Source organism: Pyxicephalus adspersus, chromosome 1, assembly GCF_032062135.1.
Source record: "Pyxicephalus adspersus chromosome 1, UCB_Pads_2.0, whole genome shotgun sequence".
Classification (NCBI taxonomy): Eukaryota; Metazoa; Chordata; class Amphibia; order Anura; family Pyxicephalidae; genus Pyxicephalus; species Pyxicephalus adspersus.
In genome coordinates, this window is record NC_092858.1 from 119114205 (window position 1) to 119141890 (window position 27686).

General features: G+C 38.5%; 1 protein-coding gene across 1 annotated transcript in view; it reads left to right on the plus strand.

Moving 5' to 3' along the window:
* Positions 1-8952: 8952 nt before the first annotated feature.
* Positions 8953-27686, plus strand: part of TRAF3IP3 (TRAF3 interacting protein 3) — a gene marked incomplete at its 3' end in the record, with an annotated part of 37890 nt that continues 19156 nt past the window's right edge. The window contains 5 exon segments of the mRNA XM_072425522.1: positions 8953-9108; positions 20373-20768; positions 23844-23982; positions 25908-25971; positions 27241-27265. Coding sequence (XP_072281623.1) covers positions 20430-20768; positions 23844-23982; positions 25908-25971; positions 27241-27265 — 567 coding nt within the window.

The following is a 27686-nucleotide window of genomic DNA, read 5'->3' on the forward strand; positions in this document are numbered from 1 at the left end:
GAGGTACTTTCATGCAGTACATCATAATCCCAATATAACTGGAAATTTTGTCCCTACAGTCCCAAATTTGAGCACCTGTGAGATGCTGTCCTCAAAAAGGAACTAAGACTTGTTATACTCACCTGACATCTTTCTGTTGCGGAGAATTTAAACTGACTTTACTACACTAAAGGAGTGCTACAAATGTTTGCCTGTATATAAATATAAATATTGTTTAAACATTGTTTAAATATTGTTTGTTAAAAACTGAAGAACAAAAAAACGCACTACATGATAAAGCATTTGCAGGCATTACTGTGCGGTTTCTTGTTCAGGCATGACACAGGTTTGCTTTAATTAATAAATACATTCAGGCATGAACATATACAAGCCAAATTTGTGAGGTTTTTATCACTGTATGGTAATTCTTTTATGCATTGTTTGTATTTATCAATATTAACTTTAAATAATGTCATAGAATACCATTGAGTTCATTTATTTATCAATATAAACTGCACTTATAATATATACATATATATATAATATCATTCTTTGGGCTTTATTTATTAAAACAGAGAATCTGACATTCCCTCAAACATTCCCTGGTGGGAAGCAATTGCTGCCATTGAAACATATGGATCTGGAAGATTCTCACGAGAGATTGTTTGAGGGAATGTCTGATTCCCTGTTTTATAAATAGAGCCCTTTGTGTATACATCTTAGAGGATAAAAAGAATGAAAGCCCAACTCCAGGCTCAAGGTAAAAGGATTATCTTGTATTGATATGGCGCTGTCATATTACACGGCACTTTACAAGTCCAACAATACAAAGTATAACTACCTAGCTAGTAATACCTAGCCAAAAAAAAGGAGTAATTAAATAAATCAATTTGAGGAAAAAAAATGCAAGAAAAAAAAACATACTAAATGTGTTTCTAAACGCTCAAAAACAGGCTTCCCACAAATGCCCTGGTATAGACTAGCCCATTGGAAGGCATATGAATTTCAAAAATGGGCTTTTAAACTTCAAAGGAAACATTCTGTGTAGAATAAGCATAAGGAAAACTGCATTTTTAATTTTTTAACTGCTTGTAAATGCTTATAAACACCTCCAATGAAATAAATAGAAGGATTTACAGGTGTTTAGGAGCTTTTAAATGCTTGCTTTGAATGTCTAGAAACTCTTACAAACCCTCTCCCTACCTCCTGTTACCAGGTGTATTTCACTTGACTTGAATTACTGGACAGGTGCGTATACCCTGCTGTTGATTAATGGGTATGACATCACTAATTCTCATACTCACCACTAGGTGTCCTCAGTGTACACTTCCCTATGATTTGTTTATTTTCTTCCTTCCCCACTACCAATACATTATGCTATACCCTACATATACCTCTAGATGTCACTAGTGAGCATTCTCCAATGGGGATGTCCTACATATTAATTTTATAATTATCTTTTAGGATTGTTTTACATAAACAAGCATACACTAATCCATTAATGTTTCCACAGGGCCGTATTAATTTGAAAAGAAGCATTTTAGATTTAAACTTACATTTAACCACTGTTGTTCAGTATGCTCAGTATGTTCCGTTGCTATAGCTATTTTATCTCATTATAGTTTTTTTTCTTCAGATCCTTGCAAATCCCGAAGAATCCTCTGGTCTTTCCTATGAAACTATTTAAAATGTTGATCATTGTATGATCTACATATTTCAGGCCACAATGACACATTTAACACAGAGCCACACATATCTGTTATGACAATAAATTGTTTATTTCATGTTTCCTCTCATTACTGATTGCTTTAAAATTATCCCAACTAACATCCTATTTTTTTTGTAAACAAAAAGTTTAAATAAATATTTTATTCTCCCATTGTCTGTGGGGTCAGTTATTGATTTTAACTTAATTATAGACTATTTATGTTTAAATAAATAACACTGGTCAGCAAACATTTTCTTGCCAAACAGTTATATTAAAGTCATTTTAGGTTATGTTTGATACACAGATTCCAAATATGGTGTTGGTATTGCTAGATTGGCTCTAGTTTTTGAAATAATGACCTCAATAATAACCTCATAGAAAACTAATGAAACATGAAAATTAAGCAAAATTAAACCAGATATGCCTACAAATACAAAATTTACATTTTTGAAATACCTAATGTCAATACATGCTATATTAAGTATATTTACAGAAGTAATCACAAAGAAGTCACTGAAAAACTCTGTATGATTTCCTTTGATGCTGATGATCAGGACAATCACATTGAAGGCTCCAGCAGTAGTCTGCCATCATGTGTCTATCCCATCTGCCCTGATATCTTTCTTCCATCACCTTTATATCTTGATGGAACCTCTCCCCTTGTTCTTCACTGGAATCGCCAAAGTTTTCTGCAAATTTTTCCAAACGGCTATGGAGATAGTGTACCTTTATTCTCATAGTAGCAACCACATTTTTACAGTTTTGTACCAATTCTTCGTGATTTTGTGCTTTATAGTTACCCAAGAAGCTCTTGAGAACCATGACATAGCTGTGCCAGGCAGAAGCTTCAGTATCAGTCATGTAACTTATAAAACTTAAATCATTTATCAGTTTCCGAATCTGGGGTTCATCAAAGATTGCTGCTTTTAATTTTTCAGTACTCAATCCAGGGAAGAATCTAAAAATGTATTTGAAGCAATCACAATCATTATTTAGAGCTCTAACAAATTGCTTCATTATTCTCAACTTTATGTGTAGTGGAGGGAGAATGATTCTTTCTTTGTCAACCATTGGCTCATTATTGATGATGGCTGCACCTTTTTTCATGTTTTCCCTTGGAGGCCATGTCACTTTTTTATTGATCTTGCTTTGTTCTACTATCCCACAAGCAGATAAACCATGGGTACTTTGTGTATCCACTTTGCTGTCCAAGTAGGAAGCTCACCATTTTAAATCAACACATATGGACCATTGGTATTCATGATAGCAAAGCTTTTGTAAGAACATTTTGATATTTTCATATTCTTCTTTAGGTTTTCTTGAGTGACCAATTGGAATTGATGCATAGCAGTTGCCATTATGCAGTAAAAGAGATTTCAAACTTCGAGTGGAACTGTCTATGAAAACCCGTCAGTCTTGCGCTCAGTATTCTGGTACTTCCATATGGGCTAGTAGTCCAGGCATGTTACAACAGTACACCAAGTCTCCATCTTCACTGAAATATGGTAGGAGTGTCACCTCTCTTGTCCTATAAACCGTTATTTTAACTTCCGGTCTCACACAGTTCTTTTTTTTTTGCCTGGATGCTAAAAGTTCAGATACTTGTTTTGACAGACTTATGTCACATAATAAATCATTGAGCTCCTATTGGGAGAACTGCTGGTTTGACAAAACATTTCCTTCATATTCACTTCCACTGCTAACTTCTGGATTACACTCCAAACCCTGTATATCCTCCATGTCGGATACAGGAATATCAGGGAGTGTACTGAGTACTGGTTTGGGAACATCAGCACCATGCGGCACAGGTCATCTTGCTGATTCCAAATCAAGGTACTCCCTCTTGTTTTTCTTGTAACATTTGAAACGTTTTACATTCACAGCACACAAATAACAATCAATATGATGATTTTGGGCTTTCGCCCTATCCATAAATACACCAAATTTCAAACTTTTCAGTTTTCCATTTTGCCACTGATGTAGACACTCTACACAAGTTTTGCATACTATATGGGGAGCCCAATACTTATCTTGGTCCCCCAGTTTAATACCAAAATATGCAACATATGCTTGTTTCACAAATTCATTAATGTTTCTTCTCTGTTTTTACTGAGAATATTCACCACAAATGTAGCAAAATACATTGGGGTCATTTATACAGCTTTTTCTTGAAGAACTCATATTTCTGTAAAAAAAAAGAAAATGTATGAAGAAAAGGAAGGCAAATGAAAGGTTCATGAAATTAATGCTACATTTAATATATAAAATGCAAAACATTGGTGTAAATAAAGGTTGATGATAATATGCTGAGCTAATATTTGTTGTTGGTAAAATCATCTATTCTGATTCCTGTATCACAAGAACTAGAGCCAATTCAATTAAACGGATGTCATTTCTAGATTCAGCAGACCTGAAATACACTAAATATGTTGAAAAGTCCTTGGCAAGTGAAAACATTTTTTTATTTTATTTTTGAGCTGTGTAAAATATTTTACATGTGGCGCATTGGAGAATCGTACACTAGTGACATCTAGTGGTGCCTGCGGGGTGAGATAATAAAGCACAAATTGTAATTGCATCATAGGGGAAATGTACACAGAGGACACCTAGTGGGCACATTTCAGTAAAGCAAGCTATCCGAACTACCGTATAAATCTCAAGAAAACAGATAGATGTATAAAAAGCAAGGTGGGCGTGTCACTGACATCACAAATGAGAAAGCCCAGTGATAAAATGTATTTGGGCGTGGTTAGTTATGTCATACCCGGAAGTAGGTGGGAACAGGAAATCTAAGAGTAAATAGATTGATGTGATTAGCAGTGCTGGAATAAAATGTGAGTTATAATATATTGGTAAAAAATAAAGGTTTTATAGAATTTTTTACTATGTAAACTTTTATACTTATACAGTGGTACATTGACTAATAATATGAGATTATATAATAGGTAATATTATATAATCTCTAATAGGGTAATAAACTGAGACACACCAAGGGGGAGGCCTACAGATACATTCCATTAATAAGGGGCTGTAATACCTCCAGTCAGTGAATGTGAAGGAAGGTGGAAAGCTGGGAATACTGAGAAAATTCATTCACCTTGCTTTTTTTTATAACATTGAGAAGAGACCTAATGAATAAGTGAATAAATGTATATATGAGTTTGCACAGTTGGAATATTGTGCTTTTTGCAGTCACATACAATTGGTGATCTAGGTAATTAGGGTGGAAATAAATTCTCACGTTACAAAATAAAGGATCAGGCAGGTGGTTATTGCAGAGATGGGAGGCTATTACCTGTGTTTTCTGCTTTTTCACGCCTGTGAATTGTGAATAAAGCCAGGGAAACCCAGCAACTTCAGCTTTTTTGTGTGTGCTGGGGAGGAATAAACAACGAACACATCATGCAAGATCGCTGAGGATCATCTCTAGGAAGAAGAAGAAAGGAAGGATGCAGAGTTGCACGGCTTTAGTTCCGGTTTAATTTAATTCTTGCTTTAGCACTACAGATATTTTTAGCACTGTATTTATTATTTAATAGACATCAGTTTCCAAATGTATACATAAATATCTTTCCTTATTTGGTCTGTTAAATATTCAATGAAAAGCATTTGGTCATATCCATTTGGAAGATGCATAAAAACTACCTGTTGGTCCCAGACAGAAATCTTGTTAGGTGATAACTCCCTAGCTTTGTTCTCAGCTACCTCTGAGGTCTATAGAATCCCACCCCTCTATAACATGGAAGGGAAGGTCACATTTTTGTTGTCCTGATATAGTAACAGAGTGAACAAGCGACATCATTATAAGAGAGAAAGTTTTTTGCTGGCAGAATCACCAGGTGAAATTTATGGGCAGGCTAACACCTTGCCAGCTACTCAAGCACTCCCACTGCAATGATGGTTATTAACCCCCCTGGCGGTATTCCGGAGTGTGGCTCAGGGTAAAAAATACATGCAAAAAGCAACACTCGGGGTCGCCTAAAACATTTAAAAAAAACAACCATGCAGGTCCTTAGGCCACGTCCTCTTCTCTCGATCTCCCGGCGAATGCAGTGACGTTCCCGGGGAGTTCCCTGTGACATCGGTGCATGCGTTGGTTCGTGCAGGAAGCACGGAGGGTAATTAAAATAATTTTGTATTGGATTCAATACAAAATAACTATTGAATCCAATACATATTGTGAGGGGTTACGCTCAGGATCACCTTTGCTGGGGTCAAAGGACACTTGTCTGGTTCATCCAACTCAGATCACACACCGAGGTATCAGCCTTAAGCTGACTTGCAGCCAGGTTTATTGAACGTTGCAGATAAAAAAACAAAACAGCAAAAGAAAACCTTGCCTGTCTGGCACTTACTATGCATCAAATGTTCCTGTCTATCAGCTGGACGGCTTCTCCCTGTCAGCTCAAAACCAAGCGTTCAGCAACCTTCCACTCACTTTTGAGCTCACTCACACAGACTGACTTGAGCTCACTCACCCAGACCGACTTTCTGAGTCTCTCAGCAGAGCTCCTCACACAGCGCCTCTGTCTGTGTCTCCAAGCAGAGCTCCCCACACAGCGCCCCTGTCTGTGTCTCGCCAAGCAGAGCTCACTCACACAGTCCACCTGTCTGTATCTCCAACCAGAGCTGAACTCACACAGACCCCTGTCTGTGTCTCTCCAAGCCAAGCTACTGACTGAGCTCCTGGCTCCATGTTATATCCCCACCCTCAGCGCTTCTTCATTAATTATCTCACAGGTGAGAGTCTTCCGCCTCTTGGGCAAATATATCTTCCTTCCACCTCCAATCCTGCCTTGGTGTCATATATATATATATATATATATATGCTACTGTACAGTTATATTACAGATTTCTGTATTTTTTTGCACCCTTTTTTTAACAGATTTTTGTTTTTGTTTTTTATTCAAAGTTTATTATTAAATTTGTTAAATATTGGACATATTTGATGGTTTATGCCTTAGAATTATAAGCCTGCAATGTAAAATAAATATACATGCAAAACAGCGTACCGTTTTTGCATAAAAATACGGAGAGCATTAGAATGCCCGGAGGGGTTAAAGAGGCATCTGCAGAGTTGGCAGCTAGCAGCAGTGAGCGGTACTAGTACTGTTCCCTGCCACCCCATTCATTCTCTATTGGGCTGCTGCAGGTAGGCTCTACATGTAGCATCTCCTTCAAGGCAGCAGTTTACTGGCACGAGTAAGTGATAAATGCATCACAATCTCATGGGAAGTATGAATATTGCCTAAGACTTTGTTTGCACTGCTGATGAGGTTGTGGTGTAGTTACTGCTTTATCCTGCTAGTCATCTGCTGCCTTGGAAGGGATGCTACATGTAACATCTACCCACGGCAGCACAATAGAGAATGAATTGGGGCAGCAGTGAGCAGTTTAGTACTGCTAACTGCTGCCCACTATCAAACATGCAGATGCTAGTTCTTTAGGAACCAACATTGAGGGGCAAGAGGCTGAATGGCTGGCAAGGTACCAGCCACCAGGATCACTTGCTTCTGCCACAGGTCTAAACCTGACGTAAGTCTGAGCAGTCTGGATCATCTATATAGTTTATGGATCCATATTGGATTGGCAAATTTGCCAAGGTTTGAGTTAATCCAATTTCATCAGATCAGTGTATCTCAACCTGATTTACAAGGGCAGGGAGGGGGGGAGGGCCATTTAAAAACTTCCAGGTCTTAGCGAACCTCTTCTGTAATTTCTGTTTCCACAGCTCACAATATATTAGTATTGTTGGTCAGTGGGAACAATGTCGCTCTTACAGAAAGCCAAAAAGATAATTTTGTGTCATTGTTAACTAAACTGAGGGGACCAAATTGCTCATTGCTCAGGCAACCCCTAGAATGCTCTGGAGGAACCATATGGTTCCATTTTAATCTGGTTAGGAAACAATGAATCACGTTACCTTCAAACTTGATGAATATTTGAGTTTGATCAATTTGAAAAACATATATGTGTCACTATTCTTCACCTTATTCAAGTTAATTACATAGAGAGCCCCAATGAGCTCCATTTTAGAGTAATTGAAAACACACTACCTCTTCCACTGTGTTGAAAACTCTGCTTTCCTTCCAAAACTTTTTTAAGTTGGCCAACAGCAGTTGTTGACACTTCTAGGTTAGGGACAATTCCCTCCAATAAGGTGATGAAAATGGCTGATAGACTTCAATGCAGAATAAACAAAATATTAAAATAATGCTGCAGCCAGATTTATCCGTCTTCTCACCACTCGGGATCTGCTGCCTTTCTCTTTAGTTCTCTTCACTGGCTTCCATTTCATATTAGAATCAAATTCAAACTCCTGTGCTTTGTCTTCAAATCCCTCCACAGTTCTTGGCCCACTTACCTTTCTTACCTGGTATAAAAATACTCCCCCAGCCGCTCTCTTCACTCCTTCAATGACCTACTACTTACTTCCTCACTCATAACCCCATTACACGCATGGCTCCAGAACTTTTCTAAAGCTGCCCCAATTCTCTGGAATGGTCTTCTCATTTTGTTTGGCTTGTTCCTATCTTCTGCTCAAGATCCATCTTTTCAAACTTGCCTACCTGTCTTCTTCTATCTTGTAAAACCCTCCCTACTCACCCACCAGTCCATATCCCCCTTCCTATTGTCTGATACTTCCACCACCTGCTAGATTGTAAGCTCTTCAGGGCAGGGTTCGCTCCTCCTCCTGTGTCACTGTCTGTATTCATCTGTCATTTGCAACCCCTATTTAATGTGCAGCACTGCGTAATATGTTGAGGCTAAATAAATACTGGTTCTCAATAATAATATTATTACATATTGGTATTTTTCAATCAATCTAAAAAATGTATTATGATTGAATTGGCTACATAAGAGTTGAACTTTACTTGGATAACATTCGCACTAGTCCTTGTTCATACCTGTAGTCACTTCCTCAAGACAAGTTAAGATAAGTATTACCAGACATTTTTGATAGAAGCTAGCAGACTAATTTGTTTTTAGAAATGGTAACAGGCCCAAAGGGTTACAAACCACCTCGCCCTGAGATGCTAACATTTAAAACTATCTACAATTTTGTTAAACACACACCTTATTCAGGATGACTTAGCTAAATGTCAGTCAAATATAAATGCACAAAAAAAGTTTTATAGTCATTGAAATGTGTGCAGCTGGAACTGAAGGGGTTAACCCAAAGATGGCAGTGTCACTCAAGACATGCACTGAAAGGAGGAAAGAGTAGTAGCAAGGAGAGGCGGAAAGGCTGATGTTGTGGCTTTCTTAATTTCCTGTTTTAAACAAAAATGCAAAGTGACAAGTATGTGAGGTGTTACATGTTAAAGTGTCTCCTGTAATGCAGCACTGGAAAAGAAAACAGCCAACATGTGCGGATGATCACTTACGGTTTACTAAACTGCGCAGGTGACCACATAGCAGTAAGTGTCATGTATGAAGCATTTTGTGGGCACATGGTCAGTGTTATTTTCTTTTTGTCTCTTCAATGAGGTTGCTTTGTGATTCTTTATTTCCACTTTACCATTACTTATTAGATTCAGTTAGTGGGGTCGAATGACCCAGTCCACCTGCTGAAACAGACTGAAGCTTCTCCTTGAGGTGGGAAGTAAAATGTGTCTGGACTAATGCTATATATTCATTTTTATACTCCGCAGATGGTAAAGTGATCATTGTATTTTTCCCACCTTCTATTTTTAGCCTGACTTATTATTGCTATTACCTCTAACTGCTTTCATTTTGTATTTTCATTGCTATTCCTCATCCATAATCTTTGTTATTTACACCTGCTGCTGTTTTTATAAGTTGTCTACAGCCACAGGGTGACCCCACTGGATTGTGGTCTATGATAGTGCTGTACCGTCTGGCCCTATGGCCCATTCATATCTGCCTGTTGTTGTGATGATGCATTAGATGTTGCAGTGCCATTCATTTTGTTTTTTTGGTGAATTGGCAGCTAATTTATTAGAATGGTCTGCCTTCAGGAAAGCACATGATGTGTTACATATCACACTGATAACACCAGGACAAACAGGTGGGAATGAGACCTTACTGTTCTTATTTTCTAATTGGAATGCTTAGACCATCTGTGTTTTACCTCTGGCCTCGTTCAGGATCAGAACTAAAGCTTTGCACACATCTTTTATGATAGTTTCCAGTTACAATAGAATGATTGAGTCCTTTAGGCAAAACTGTTAAGTTTTATGAAGGAGGGCAAGTGGGAGGCACCCTACTGCATCCTCTTGGATAGGAAATGACATCAGTCTATCATTTAGTGACGCTGGGTGACCACTATACACAGTAGCTTTGCACCCAAGACAATCAGGATCATTCATTTGGGCCACAAAGATCAAATGTATTTAGCATAGCAACCATATATAGTTCACTGACATTATTAGGATAACTATTATGATCTACCAACTAATGACAGAACTGCACCCAAGTGAAACACCCAGACACCCTCCTCATTGCAACATCCTTCCTTCCTCAGGGCAGACACCCCACTCAGTGATGTCAGTGACCCCTCCATGGACTCTCTCTGGAGCAAGAGACACATTTGCAGTTGTGACCTCTGATATCCCTGTTCCTACACCACTAGCTGGGAGTACATTGTAAATGTACGCAATGGGCAGTGGTTTGCGCACTGTGATTAAGGCAGGCATTACATATCGTTCCACAGTCCTCAGGGGTCCCTGGCACAGTGTACACATATAGCTCAATTCTACCCTAGACAAGATGCCCATTCATTCCTGCACAGTGTGCCCAGTGTTCACAACCATTTTCTCCAGTAGTCACCTAGATTTTCCTGCACCCCACACTTCAGCAGCTTCTTTCCTCTGGGTCCATCTGAGTTCTTTCTATTTCACAGACTACCACCCATGCAGTTCCTCCTCCTAGGAAACAGACAGATCATTTAGGCCTGGCAAAGCCTCCTAGGTTCCATCTTGAATATCATGAATATTCAGAACCAGAATCATGCAAAGGCATTAGACCTCTGTAAACATAATATGTCCCCAAACATAAAACATTGCTTAATTTTATATACCCTATAACCAGCTCTGCCCTCACCATAATCACCACTGGAGAGATCAAAGCTAATAACAGTACTGATTGCTCATTGCTGCCCGTGTTTACTTGCTAAAGCTACGTACACACGGCAGATTTTTATCGCCCGATAATCGACATCGGCCAATTATCGGGCGAAAATCTTCCGTGTGTACAGTCGGTGTCGTCCATCGTCCGGACGACCGACCTGCCGGATCCACGGACAATGGACGACAGCCGATCGTAATGAAAGGGAAGGGGAGAGCGCGCAGCAGGGTGCCGCTCCGTCGCTCTCCCCCCTCCCCTCTCCATAGAGCATGAACGGTGCTGTATGTACAGCATCGTTCATGCATCTTGCAGCCCCTTGTCGTTGGAAAGGATCGTGAAAGATCCTTTCCAACGACAAAAATTGCAAGTGTGTACGCAGCTTAAGAGATAATCCCCATTATTGGTACTTTTCTTTGAGCAATGATGATTATCTGTCAGTGCAGTGCTGGGGAAAGTGCAGAATCATCCTAACTTATTCTGTATGTTGTAGACTGATAGCTTTGCTGACACTAATAGACGGACATTGTCATGTACGCTGCACTTACCACACGTAGCAAGCTCCATACCCCTTTCAAGTAAGTAATTATACAAATTCTACAGTCATATTTATAGCAATTATTTACATTTTATTACTGTGCCAAACAGAAATATGATTGACACTTAGAATGTGATACTTTGAACTTTAACTTCTTGGTTTGTCTTGGTTTTTGGTAGAAGGTAATAAAGCTTCCTAGTTTAGTCTTAATGGTGTATTTCAGGAACAGAAGAGTTTTCAAAAGCCACCTATTTTGTGTTAAAGGAAGTTTAGGCCTATAATAATTAGCTTTCAGAATGCCTATGATATAATAAATAAACCCTTTTACTGTCAGATGCTCCCTCCCATGTTTCACCTCATTTGGCTACACAAACATTGCTATTTTTATAAGCATATTACAAGTTTAAAAGTTTGTGAATGTACTTTCTTTTTATTAAATTTTTCCAATATTGTTCTATATCCTGCAGCATGTTGCTAGATGGCATAGTATGCCGAAATGTCTTCCATTTTTTTTCAGTACATGAACTAATGCAATAGGACATGAGACAAACTGTCTTGTTGTTGCATTGTGTTTGGTCCAGCAGTTGGTAAACAGCCTTTTTGTTGTGTTGTGCTTACCCCATGCGGCTGGGGTGAATGATCCCTTACATTAATAACTTAGTAACTACTATAGGGATTATTGGTAATCATTATACCTATCCTACCCCTGTCTTCTATACTGCAGGGGGTGACATAGATTTTGACAAGATCTTTGAAAATGGCATGTTGCCCATGGGTTAGTTCAGACTGCCTGTAGGGTTGCAATGCAGTTACAGCTTTTTCACTCCCCTGAGCTACACCTGCAAGTAAGATGTTACATGTAACATTTCACCCACAGACTCCCAGAGGAATGGGGGCAGCACTGAGTACTTCAGTAGTGCCTGCTATGAAATGTTTAAGCACTGGGCCAGAAAAGCAGCCAGCAAGATGCCTTTCTCATGGCTGTTCCTACTGCCAGTCTGAACAAGCTCTATATTTCTGGAAATTATGCTAAAAACAATTATGGAGCATGTGTTTTTGTGAGGTTTTGGGCTACTCAGCATTCTCCAGGATCACCCTGGGAGTTGTATGATATCACCCTCTAGGCGCTGCAGGAGAAAGCCAGGGTAAAGGTAAGTGTGTGTGTACAATTTTTAAATTATTTTGTCCAGATTTTGGATGGAGGAGAAGAAACTTGTGTTTTTGCTACCTAATAATTTACTATAATCTAATAATGGGCTCTATATATAAAACAGCAAGTCGGACATTCCCTCAAACATTCCCTGGTGGGAATATTCCAGGTCCACGTTTCGATGGCAGTAATGTCAGATTCCCTGTTTTATAAATAGAGCCCTATAAGTCATCTGATATTCATCAAACATTCTATGCAGCTGAATCTTCCAGGTGCATGTGTTGTAAATGTTGTTTTACATTTGATTCACAAATTTCTAGATATGCCCTTTGTGTTTATTAATTGTGTGCAGATGTATCACCTGTTTATAAGGTTTTATTTTTAATTATTTGATCATATTTGTTTTTTTAATTCTCAACTTCTTTGAAAAGTATACAAAAACATAAAGGATCTAAAGAGACACTTAATGCTTTCCTGTGTTCTGCACTGGTAAACTGAGAACAGACAAGTTTTTTTTACTGCTACTACTATTGTTTACTACTGCCAGCATAGATTAGAGGGCCGCTGGGCAGCAGCGGCCAGATCTTTGTACTCAGATATCCTAGGTAGGACATCATAGGGGGTTTAATTTGTATTTTTGAAAAGATTGTATGGAAGTGTAACAATGATCATATGTAGATTTCTTATTTTTTTTTTTATTGCTTCTACATTTCCATGCATTTACATACCTGCTGCTAAGATATAGGGAGTAGCCAGTAACAGGCTTAGCCCCAGACTTAGTATGTCTGGGTGCACACTATTGATCAGTTGTGACATTGTTAATGCAATGCACATGTATGACAAACTACATGCGTGTGCTGGCCTACTGCTTCGCTAGACTGGTCCTACACAGTCAGAATGCTTTCTGCACCGCTGGTCTGGCCGCTGGTGTCACCCCTTTCAGTGCACATCTTTGACCCTTACACTTTACCAGATCACATCGGTTCTGTCCACAATACCAATTGTCCTGCAGCAGAAGAGAATCCCAGCAGTTGCATGAGTGAGGAACCATGGGGAAACCCTTAAAAAGACTTTATGGTCTTAGGGATCCCTTTCTGTAATTACTATATTTACTGCTCACAGTACATTAGCTTGGTGGTCAATAAAAAGTATTCTTACATTGTTGGTCTGTTGTGGGAGGAATACCCTCATTGAAGATGAATAAAAAAAATAGTTGTCATCAGTGGTTACTCAACGATGATGATTATTCAAGTAACTGCTAGAAGTCTCTGCCTGATTGCATTGGGTGCGCCACCATCTTCTTCTTCTCTACTGGCTGTTTGACCATCTTAATTGGCTGAGCGATTAAATAACTCCCACGCATCCACAATATTTAATTCAGTCCCAGCAGCCCTTGAAAATGTTGAGATATTCAGCAAATCTCTGCATTGTATACTGAGTTCTGCATGTGCAACTCAACATTTTTTAAAAGAATATAGCTAACAGGCAGGGAGGTATGTTTATTGCAAAAGGAACATGGCCCGTCCCTTTTTTAAATAAAGATCTGCAAATTTTCAAAGCAGAACCATAGCTATAGGTGTACTAGTTTAAAAATGTCCCATCAGTTTTAAGAAGCATGTGCATACATACCCCAACAATGACATGTATCAATAAATTGATTTTTAAAACAATTCTATGTGCTTTAGTATCTTTGATTGATTTTGAGTAACACAAATTGCTGTGCTTGGGAAACATGATAAATCTATTTTCTATTCATCCATATTAAAGCACCCTTGGAAAACCAGCAGTAATTATTTCACAAAAACAAACAAACAAATAAGGGTTTATTTATAAATGTTTTAACCCAACTTGTACTAAAAATGTACGCATATTTGAAATTGGATTCAATTAGTGACATTAATCATGAGTAAAAAGTTGTTTTTTATTTTAGATCTAAAATTAAAATGGTGTACATTTTTAGTTTGCATTTTTATCTAAATAGTGTTTATTTTGGTGCAAGCCTCTTTTGCTGTTTACTACATGACAGTTTAGCTCATGCCTCTGGCAAATGACACATGTAAATAAAGGAATTCCTTATAATTCATGAGCCAAAGTGTGCCTTATATAATGAAGACAAGCTCTTGCCCTGGGACCTATGACAAGAGGAGACTTGTATCTCTTACACCTACACCTCATTGACCAATCACAATCCACACACACAGCACATGGCTCTTCTGAAAACACTTTCTGCTCTCAGTGATCCAGTCACAACAAGACAAATGTTCTATCACACAGCTTGAAGAAGACTTGGAAGGTTTCATGTGTAGATTGGACATGTACAGTTGTTTCATGGTGTCCTTTAATTTTATCTTTATTTGGTGGAATAAGGTGAGTGGTGGCTTGTACTGCAATACTGACACTTTGTAAAGTTGTTAGACTGGTTTCTCCTTTGTTGATGGAAGTGTACTGAGGATATACTTGGGGTTTGTTTCTGTTTTTAAAATTAGGCTGGGCACTTTAAACACAAAATGGCCATTATTACAACTTATCCAGGTAGGTAAAAATCAGTCATGATAGACGATACGCATTTATTCATGCATAGACTTGTTTCTATACAGTGTATACAGTGACTGGCTGTCTTCGCTTTACTCTCTTAAGGTTCCATCTATCCAGCAGTGAGTCTGACATTTACTCAAACATTCTTCCGGGTCTGTGTTTCAATGGCAGTAATTGATTCTCCATCAGGAAATGTTTCTGTAAATTCACTGCTTTATAAGCAGACTCATTAGATGTTATATGGTGATCATTATACTGCCATTGGGGTACCTACTGAGGCTTTTAGGTGGAATATCATCAGGACAAGGTGGAAAGATTTTCTGATCATTATACTTTACCTTGATAGATTGGTGCCAGAGGTTTCAGCTGCATGTCTCTCCTACCTAGGAAACAAGTTGCCTGGGGTAACTGTAATTATTTGGGGTGGTGGCACATGACACAGGCGTTGGTCCAGAATATTTGCTGCAGGTCTAATTGCTTTAATTTGCTGCAGCCACCATTACTCTGTATTGCTGTGTTAATTGTAAGTAGTTCAAGTGATTTATGTATAATAAAAACAAAGCTAGGAGAGTGCCTTAAAACTACTGCACAGCGGCAGATTTTCACTTCTGAGCTGATAAAATGATTGTGAATGTGAAGGAAACCCGACAGCCGATCAGTTGTAGGAGATGAGTTGTTTTTGGGCTCCCCTTGGTTGTACATCAGATCTGTTTTAACTATCAATCCAGAAAACATAAGTTGTATAATGTGTAAGAATGATCAAGCACAGTGCAGTGTTTTGGAGCTTTTGATCAATTGATTACTGATCAGAATTCAAATTGAATAGGTTGGTCCAGCAAACAATTAGCAGCATATCTCTTCATATGTATAGTCCTTAGAGCAATATGATTAGACAGTCAAAGCATTTTTTATTACTTTTACAATAGTGAGAAGTTAGAACACCTGTCCGGGTTTTTATTGTCGTCTGTGCACTAGCCAGTGACTATTGTCTCTAGGAAAGAAAATAAGGAAAAGGCTGAACTTTATAATTTCATTAAAAAAAAATATTTCCCAATAATGCCACTTGTTGGGTTTACAATTGTCTTTTTATTTCCTGATGTGTTTCTAAGAAGTTAAAATGACCTCAAAAGGGCACAGCAAAAACTGTTTTCTACCTAATTTGGTTTTATATATATACTTTAGGCAAAGCAGGCAAATATTCACCTATGTAAAAATGTTTTTATAGCTGTTTTGTTCTCTTTTTCTGGTACGGTGTCCTTTTGCCTATTGTTCTTGCTGTAAGGGAATGCAAATGTGTAGAATATGTTTAATGTGAGCTGCAGCTGTGTGTGATTTTGTCTTTGGCAGTGGAGAATGCTGTTGATGGAAATTGTCATCAGTGCATGCCTGCCGTCTGAGTATGATGTATAGATCTGGTAATGGAACCATGATTTATAGTCAGTCAGGGGTCAATTCAATACCCAACAGGAACTATATTGTGTCTGGCAAGTGTACGGTAACTGTTTGTGGTAGATCAATACACTGACCAATTAAGGCATTGTCCACACCTTTTTTTGTTGTAGGATCTTTCACTTTTCGAATGACAAACAACCGAGAGATGAATGAAAGAGTGCTGTACATACGGCACTGTTCTGCTCTATGGGGAGGGGAGGGCGAGAATGAATGAGCGGCACCTCGCCACGCTTTCCTCCCTTCACTTACATTACAGTCGTTTGTCTTCTGTCCTAGCGGATCCATGAACGACGTTGGACAACCGCTATACACATGTCAGATTCTCATCCTAGACGAGCCCTTCATCACAAATCAGCGGAGAATCGTATGACGTGTGTACATAGCCTAAGACTTTATAGTCATGGTAACAGAATATTGTGCTAACCATTCCTACTATAGTAATTCTGGTCCCTACCATGTTAACCAGAGGTTAGGTAAGTGTCCCCCGATAATTTGCATTGGTCACCAATGTAATGAAATGTTTTAGGATATAACTGAAATAAATGAAGAATGTATGGTAGCATGATAATACCTTTCCAACGATATTGTTTAATGGAAAAAGACATAGTTATGTAAGTTGTAAATTCTAGGCCATTCTTTTTCAACTAGGGTTTGGTGGAACCCAAGGGTTCCTCCAGAGCAATGAGCAATCTATACTTTTCGGGTCAGTTTAAGTGACTCCCAAGGATCTTTTTGGCTATCTGTAGGGGTGACATTTTTCTCCATGGCCAGCAATGTAAGAGGCATTCTTCCTACTGACTAATATGCTGATACACTGTGAGCTGTGTATATAGAAATATACCAGGGGTTTCCTAAAGACCAGAAAGTTATATATTTCAAGGAAGGCTGATCTAAGCTAATAGCTTCTGCAGAGTTAAAGCACCTGATTGTTTCTCATGTATCTATTCCTAGGTCTGCCGTCTGGTGTGATCATTATAATAGAGTCATACTCTCCTTGCAGCATGAACATATATATATATATATATATATATATATATATACACATACATACAGTGATACCTTGATATAAGTCTTTAATCCGTTCCAGATCCTTGGACTTATACCACTTTTTTCCCATAAGAAATAAAAGGAAAATGAATAATCCGTTCCCATGAAAAAAAATCCTATTGTTATTGGCATAATTTACATTGATGATGGGGCTGTATGAAATAATTTAAACACTGCTTAATACTAAAATACATAAATAAAAAAGCAATTAGATGAAGTAAATGAAAATTTAACCTCACTTTACCTTGCTGAGAAGAGTTGAGTGCCTACTAGGATGGTGCTGAGAAGGGAGGAGGAGATGTTATGTAATTCACAGAGAGTTATAGCGCGGGTTGTTCACTGAATGGTAGCAACTGCCGTCCTGACGCTCATGGGCAGTCGTGGCTTTGTCTCGAGAGAGGAAAATAAGGGTAGCGCATGGTGTTATGACTCATTTTGACCCATACAAGTTCTATCACAAAGGTTGTATACCAAGCAAAATTTTTTGTGTCCAAACAGGACCTATACCAAGTTGGACATATTCCAAATCGGACTTATACCGAGGTACCACTGTTTATATATACACTCAAAATATTACAATGATTGTGTTCGAGAATAAAAAACTAGATAAAACAATGAAAACTTCCAGGCGAACAGTAGAGTCAACAATTGCAGCAGGGAGATCATACTGGTAAAGTATCCAAGACATAAAAATTCAAAGGATGACCCAGCTCACAGGATTATAATGTTTAGGTTCTGATCTTCTGAATGTTCCACTATGACATCTTTTTTAGTCAGTTTTAACTGTTGTCAACTTTTCAATCCAGTCAGTCTGCATGATTGAAAATTGTTTTATTATTTTACATTACCGGTAATATATTTTAAGGTGATGCAATTCATGCAAACGACCCCCTCCCCTCATTAAGCCTCTGTCCTGCACACGGATGGGCAGGGAAGCCCTGTTCGTATCTAGGAGTCGCCCATTACTCGGTTGTCCCTAATTCAGGGACTACCTGTTTTTAATTAGGCCTGATCGTATCTGGTCTTTAGTGAAATGCTTCATGGAAAACAGTGCATTAATACTGTTAGGGAGTAGGCTTTTAAATCAAACAAATGTGTATTTAGTACATTTTTTAACCGTTTTTTTTTTTTTTTTCAAATAATTCTAAGGCTGCACAAGGTAGGCTGTCAATATCTTTGGATCCCATTCAGATCTATGTAATATATTAGGCACTAAGCAACACAACGCAGCAAAGATCAGACATGAACAATATTTGTACCAATTCAACACACTCCATCATGAATGATTGAATGAATTGAAGCACAATTCTGAATAAATAGCACCTCCTACACCTACAGTGTTTTACTGCAAAGCAAAAATCAGATTAGTTCCTACATGTGCATTGCCATAACACTTTGAAGAGGAAATTTAATGACAAAAAAACTCGCCTGCCTCCCTTGTTTATACCTGGTGTTAAAGGAATGTTTTTAAGGCTAAGGTTATACAGGTTTCGGATTATAATAGCCAGTCTTAAGACACATTTATATAGCAAGGATTTATTTACAATGCTTACAGCAAATTTCATGCAGATTTTATAAAGACCTTAAAGTCCACCATCTGCCTCTCCATCTGCATAACTTTTGCGCCAGGAGGCAGTCCATCAGAGTAATGGGTCAGTAGGGATATTGCAGGGTAGGCAAGAATAAAACATTAGAGGACAATTTGGGGTACTACACAAATTTTCAGTCACTTGTAGGTGCCTTCACGTGCTGCCATCTTTCTTTTTTAAACCATACTGAGGAAATGCCTAGAGCTGCCAGTGTGATAGCCTCTTTTGTGCTGCTGTGCTGAAACAATTATTTCAATGATTTCCCAATACATGACCAGGGTAGAGGGGATGAAGGCCATAGTAGCCCTTTTTTAAATACATAACCTACATAACACAGTACAGTACAGGTATGGGAATTCGCAGGTCCATGACAACAACCACTCAAACACCCCCTTTTTGATACTCCTGATCACCAAAGGCCCGCTCACTCCTGTCCTCATTGTCACGTGAGGCACACCTTGGGTTGGGTTCCAACCCCCCCACCTTGCATAAATTACCTCCCCCTTTCATGGACCTACAAACCCGCCCAGCTGCCATGACAACAACCCCTCCCCCTCTCAAAACCCAACTGTTCCAAAGGGAAACTTCTCTCTATTTTCTTTTGCCCCTTCTTCCCCTCTTTTATCACCTGACCATGACCCCCTCCTTTACTGGTAACCTTCCCCATTACCCCACATCTCTTGCTCCACCTTTCTTATCAATTACCCCCCCTCTGACCATGTCCCCACCCCTCACCCTGTCCTGTGGGCCCCCACTTGCTCCTCTTTTTTGCTCCTGGCCTGCTTGTTTGCTGCAGCCCAATGGTATGAAGTGGCGAGATTGGACATTCACTGCAGGAGGTCAAAAGTGGTGTGATAGATCCCGTACTTCTGTGTTTACTGGTGTTTTAAATATGTGTTCACACCTACAGCGTCTTTTCTGCAAAATTCACCCTCCATAGGAATAAATAGTAATGCATGCACCTCAAAAGAGCTACACATTCACCCAGCACTCACCTAGATGTTTCTAAAGCTTGAAAGGGATGTGTAATTAACATAAACCACCCATTGCTATTCCCAAAGATATTTTATGTGTGCACTACAAATTTCTGGGGTGAAATGAGGTGTAATTTACTATTCTTTCCATGTCACACATCATGCTTGCTCTTAATCTACAGAATATGCTCGTGGGATAAATATGGTTCATGTGTTTTATCAATGTTATTTTTTAGTCCACAGCAAATAAATACATAATCTCCACATCATCACTTGAAGCTGAATGTTTTTCTTTGTTTGTGTTTTTTTTCAGGCCTAAAGTTTAGCTATTACTTTCTTAACATATTGATGTTCCACCTTGGATCTGGTCATGTTCAGTAAGAGTGGAAAGTCACCAGTTGGCCAAAAACTCAATGAGAGCTTTGATGAAAAGCATGATAGGAGACTAGAACTTCATGAGATCTTAAGAAGCCGCTATAATATCACCTCTTGCCGCCAGGATGGTCCAACCTTAGGCAAGGAACAAGAGAAGCATTCTCCACGTGAGCAGGAAATCTTCAAGAGGCGACATCTTTGGAGTGATGAATTCGGAGAAAAAAGGCTGAGGTCCCCACCCAAATTAAAAAGATATATTAGGTATTCACCCATGAAACAAAATCCAAACACCGCCCTGCTGAAAGACTGTCAGAATTTGTCATCAGGCAGACAGGTAAATGTTGATATTTTATTTGTGTCATGTAAAATATATCCCTGATTTGATGAGCCCTAGCAAGATAATTGTGGAATAGCTCATTTACATCCTAAAGTAAAGTTGTCAACCTCCTTGAAAGCCACAAATTGGCAAGAATTTTTTATATCAACACTCAATTTCTGACTTCTCTTAAATCACACTATACTTAATTCATTGTCTGTTAGAGAAAAATTAAAAAGATGTGTGGATTCTGGATTGGAGTTGAATAGGCTTTTATCCTAGAGAGCATTTCATTTTAGGTAATACATAATGCAAAACATGCTATTAACATCAGATATGAATTACAAATACTATATATATGTTTCAAATGCTACTATACCATATGCAGATTGAGAGCAGGTTCACGCCTGCCCCTACTTCCGCAATTCTGCCAGCTGTTTGAACACTCACAAGGACAGTGCTGTTTCTATAAAAACCAGCACATGCACATCTAACAGCTGGCAGTAGTGAACAGCACTAACACTTGCCACTCCTATTCATTCCCTTTGGGGCTGCCACAGGGAGACACAGCGTTTTGTGGCATGAAGAAGCTGTAAATGCACCTCACCTCCAATGTGAATTTAGCCTTATTGTATGGTCTTCTCAATGTTTTATTTAGATACTTTATCTATATGTACTTATATTTTTAAAAATTTCTGTTGCTTGTATAATTTGTTTACAATACATTGTGAGATTTCAGCTTTAAACTGAATGATTTAGGTCACTAAGCAAAACAAGATTTAGCGCTTTTTAAATACTTTTATTTAGCCAAATGTGGTGTTTTACAGACACAAACATTTTCCAACCTGCTTTCTATTTTGCCTTGCGGTTATGTTCCTTCCTAAAGTGGACCCACACTGATAGATGATGTAAGCTGCCATTGCTAAATTCACTGTAAAGAATGCTGTTTGCCTGGATGTAGAGCTGATCTTTTGGTTTCCGTAGTTTGTCACACCCCTGAAACAAACCTACAGATAATACCGTGTGATAATTAACTGAACATCTAAGCTGTATACTCATTCTGGATCAGGCATTCAGACAGTATTAAAGGCAGGGGATCATAACACTCGCCAATCAGTATTTTGTTAAAGAGTCAGAATTGGCAGTTTACATAATCTCTTAGTGAAAGGTTCTCCTTTGGACAAAGCTTCCGCAGTCACACTGCTGCAGCATATCTTTCAGTTTTTTTTGCGCTTCACTATTTATTGTAATGAATGCATCATAATGGACCACAGGCAGGGGTGTAGTGGGGTGGGCACGGGTGGGAACGCCATGCCTTTACTTTTTTTCAGGAATGGGCACGCATGCCCACTCTTATTTTGCAAAGACTTCTTTGGTGGTCTCCGACTCTGGCTTGTTCGCCGCCCCCCCCCCACCCCCCACGGGGTCAGGACAAGGATTCTGCTAGGGCAGGGCGCTGTGGACCATGTAGAATTGGAGGCTCAGGGCGGTGGGTGGGGTGTCCATCTGAACACAGGCCTGCAATAGTAGAGTGGGTGGGTTCTGGTATCATGAAGTTTCTTCCCCTTTGAGTGACACATAGGCAGGGGTGTAGTGGGGCGAGTAAGTTTTCATCACAATGATGCGCATGCGTGCTCGCCATGTATAGTACCGTGCCCCCTCTTCTTTTTTTATGACTACACCCCTGACCGCAGTACATAACAAACAAAGCCTAACGCACTTTTTGTACTAGGATGACAACTCTCACCATACTGTACAGTATCTAAGAATATATAAGTATTATCTAAGACATTTTATAAATATAGAACCCCTCCTTCTCTGCTCTTCTTCATAATATTGGGAGGTGTTCTGTGTGCACAGAGAGAACCTGGAACAAATCTTGAAACAATGCAGGAGAGCCACGGTGTACACAATGTTATCCGCTAAAAAATCTGGTAGGACTAACAGATATTTTGCACTCTTTGAATTGATGTTGGAAAACAATTTTGATGGCATAGACCAAAAAAAGTGCAAATTGAAAACGTTTGTTATAATGAATGTTATTGCTAAACCATAGAGCAGTGTTTATAAACCTAGGTTCCATGGAACCCTAGGGTTCCTCTAGAGGTTGGCAAACTCCGGCTTTTAGTCCAGATACAGCCTAGTCGGTAGTTTGTTCAGGCCCAACGCCTCCTGGCCGATACAGCCTAATGCTGGCCAGCAACGTGTGGCTCCGGAGCTGTGGGTTACCGGATGGGATTAGGCCAGAACAAACTACCGGAGCCAGGGTTCTGGAGCCTTCCTTTCCTCTCCTCCGTATGCATATGCATTGCCCCCCTTCAGGGGGTGTTCCTAGTGGGGGGTGGAGCCATTAGGGCAGGACTCGGAGAGAGTCAGGCCTGGTGTGCTCCTGCCCACCTCATAAATGGCCTAGTGGCCAAAAAAGATTGCGGACCTCTGCTCTAGAGGTTATTAAAGGTTCTTTGAGCCATCATCAGTTTGTACCTCCCAGGTAAGTTTACCTGACTCCAATTATCTTTTTGACTATCTGTAAGGGTGACATTCTTCCCACTGTCACGCAATGTAAAAGACATTTGTCACACTTATCACTACACTAATGTACTGTGAGCTGTGGATATAGTAAATATAGCAGTTCCCTAAGACCTGAAAGTTATTTAAAGGATTCCCCCATGTTAAAAATGTTTGGACATGCCATTGATGCATTCACAGTAACCCACTGTAAAATGAGCGTTTAGGGAAATAAGAAGGTTGAACATATCGAAGTAATTAATTTAAGAGTACAGTAAAAACATGTTAGGATTTATTGGAACAATGGAACTATCAGTAAACTCCTGTCTCGTTGATGGACAATTCCATTTTGCTTACCTTAATTAAGTGATATTTTTCATGTAAAAAGTAAAACATTTTAAAATATAGGGTTTGTATAGGTGTAGACCACAAAGCTCAAAGGACAGTGTTAGGTTAAAAGTTGAACTGTGAAGGTGTGCTGTAATAAACTAAAGGTACACTAATATATTTTTTTTAAATATTACTTTTGCACTTTTCCCTTTCTTTCCAGCCTGAAAATGTTTCTTTTTGTATTTGATCTTGCAGGATTCCAGTCATCACACTCGATCTAACACATATCCATTTGACGACACAAGTGTGAATATTAGTACTCTGAATCATACTGATCACAGGGAACCTTTATACCATATAATACTAAACAATTACACAAATAAAACCGAGAAAGGTAAGAATGTTGCAATGATATTTGTATAAATTATGAGCTGTGCACCTAACTAGAACAGGAGTGTCCGATTAGTTTATATATTCATAATTTCTTGAATAAAGTTTAATGTACAGCGCTGTATACAAATGTTGGCGCTATATAAATCCTATTTATTATTATTATTATTATTATTATTATTAATAATAAATAGGATTTATATAAAGGTTAGACAAATAGCATAGTGTATTACTATTAGGATATATTATGTTGTTTTAATAGCTCCACTCCTGCGGTTCACCTCTGTCAATCTCTGGTTAGCTTTAAATTTCTAGAGAGTGATTGGATTCCCTTTTTTCAGGCATTTTAATGTGACGTGGTTGCAATGCACAAGTTTCATGCATCGTCTCAGAGTGGTCTGTTGCTCAATCACTTCTATTGACTTTATTAGGAACATTTTCCAAACCCATTAGCAAACTATTGGAAGCAGTTAAATAGCAGTTAAAGGTGTTGTGAAGGAGAACAGAGGGTGACCCATGATCCTTTGCAACACATAGCAAGAAACTCCCAACCACTTACAAAAGCATTTATAAACTGCTCATGTAGGAATGTTATTACCAACACCTCTGTGCTCCCAGGTGCTCAATTTCAACTACTATGTGCCCAGTTGTGTCAACCACTGTGCACAACTACTATGTGCAGTTGTCAACCACTCATCTGAACTAAGCCCTACTGTAGTTTAAACTTATTACAAATATAGTAGTATTTACATCCTGCTGACCTCTGCTTATTGCTTCTTACTCAGAATGAATTTACCTCTAAGTGGTTCCTATCAGTACAAGACTGGATTCAGAGCCTTATACTAAAATGCTGGAAATGCAGTCAGTTGTGTGCTTTTTAGATTATTTCTGAGTGGTGGGTGCAGAATATTGTACATTCACCTATTAACAATAATACAGACTGCCTTTTCCATAATGCAATAAACTGCAGTGCAGAAATAAGAACTGATTTCCCTTTCCCCACAAAGAGCTCATTCCCTGCTATGTCCATAGCCAAATGAGATAGGTGAACAGTACACACCGCTTTCTTCACAGTTTTCAGTGAGCTATGCACTGCTCACTCTCCGAAATCAGTTCACCCATGCTGGACCACAGTACACATCCCCCTTATGTTATGGAGATAAGGAGAGATGTTCTATAATTCAGGGGACCCCCAACCCTTGGTTCTTCTGACAGGTGGGCCACTAGAGCATGGAGACCAGCAAATGTCCGCGGCTCTGGCCGGTGCGCCCCCGAGCAGGGTCAGGAAAAGGACCCCACTTGGGAGAGTGCAGAGAGTGCACCAGCCGAAGCTGTGTTGTCAGTGAATTTAGAACGTTAGGTGCTCAGTGGAGTTCTTTCTGAATAACAAATCTTTTTCTGTTTTTGAACAGATATATATGGATAAAATGGGAAATTTGATGAAACTTACAGTATTTACTATATATATATTTTTTTCCCAGGCACGGACAAACAGACAAAAAATTCCAACAGTCACAGAGTTGAATTTATATAAATTCATGCATCATACAAAATCCACAATATAGCAACAGGGACTTTTTTGTTTTTAAAAAAATTAAAATAAGTTTCCAAATATATATTGCATCACATCAGTATTCTATTATTATAACCTCTTTGTAAATGCAAAATAAATAACTTTTACATTGTTTCCTGTTAAAGATTTACATTTAATATTAAACTCCAGGCAAGCAACTAAATACACAGTTGAACTAATTTACATTTATTGTAAAGGTATGCACCTGCCAAATAATTTGTATTTCTTCAGCCAGTTCATAACAGCCTGATCACCCATTTTCACTACAGCCACAGTACATATTGTGTACAAACCCATAGTAAAAGGTACATTTTATCAAACATAATTTGCAATATTTACTGATTGCTTATTCATAGGTGTGCAGACAGTACAGGAAATGTCAGTGATTTGTTTGAAGAGGGATTCCAGCCAGCAAACTGAGTAAGTACTGATTTTGGCACATGGCAATGAACTAATACATCAAAATGTGCAGGTGTGTAATACCTAAAGGAAAGGCTTATTTATTTCCAATGAGCCTATATTTCGAGGTGTATTTGCAGTGTTTACGTTTAAGTGATTTTGTATATTCTTATATAATTTTCACATGCTTGTGCATTTGTATCTTTTATTTTAGCAATTGTAGAGATGTGTACATTAACCACTATAGTGACGTCTTAGTGGCTCAGTGTTTTAACATTTTTTCTTCTTTAACTTCTACATTGTTTCAGTTGATTTCATTCTTGGATTGTGAACCATGAAAGCATATTCATTGGTCATACATTGCAGATTAGGAATCACAGCCTGCATATTTATTGATCATATACAGTATTTCTGCCATCCTTTATTTATATATTAACAAACTAAATCCAATGTTACTATGTGCTGCAGTACACTGGTGCATGTTTTGGGTTGGTTTTGTGCCATTTAAAATGAATGACACCACAATGGACCAACAAGTATACGGTATGTTGCAGTAATGTGTGCAATTTGCTAAACAATACTGCAATGTGCTGGTGTTAATGAGCAATAAAAAAAAGCTTTAAATGTTTTGCCTGGATAGGCTGTGTTGACCTCTTTTTACTTAGGTGAAAGTAGTGTCTAACCAAGGGTGCCAAACTATTGTATTGAACTGAGTGTATATTCCATTAGACTTTCTTCATAAGTTATCATACTGATGTACATACATGATTTCTATTGGAGATTACCCAAGCCACCATCAAAGATTTGTATTTAGGTTATCTTAAAGGGAAAAAGAAAAATATTCTTTTTTCACTTTAACTTGTTTTCTAGGGGCTTGTATATGCCAAAATGTATGTAATAATTTGTGTTGCATTGCAGTGAGGAACTTTACATTGTGTTTTGGGGTGTAGCACACTCACAAGGCAGCATGCAGAACTTTATTCCAAGCCAGGGCTCATGTGTGAACAGATTCTAATGAAAGTAGATATGAATAATGGACGATACGTTTTTGTATTAGAGATTGGGGAAATATACATATTACTAAAACTAGTGGGAAGCAGTCCAGACAGGGAACAAGACAGGGAATAAGTCATTACTCTAGCTCATTAAGTATATAAACATTAGAGCTTTACCTATCAGTTATGTAAACAAGAAAATATCTAACAGCTGGTTAACACTGATTGTGGATAATGAAAAGTATTTGTTCCAGACTTCATTTGCAGGTGATGACTGATTTTATTTTCCTTACAGCTGTGCAATATCTGTTTTAAATGGTGTAAGTATATAAATCTTTGTGTTTTCTTGTTATAAGCAGTGCCACACACCCAAGCAATTAAAATGTTTTATTTATCTTTTATATTTTATCTTGGTATATTTTTATGTGTTATGGCAGCTGACACACCAATTTGATCATTTTATTTATGTGTGTTACAGATGGGGTGGGTTAGGGTTTTAAATAGTCAGCTTTTTAATGTTTGGGAGCTTAGGGAGTTGTGGTGATCCTCTTACTATGAGTTTGCTAAAGCACTATCCTAAAGTTACTGATAGTGGTAACTGTGTTCGGAGTGTTTTGTCACAGCCACTTGCTGTCTCCACTGAAAGTACACAGCTGGCATAAAGCCTTGTCACCACATAACAGCAAATAACTTATATCTTATATAAATATCTTAGAAGACTAAAATTTAAATGTTGGTCTA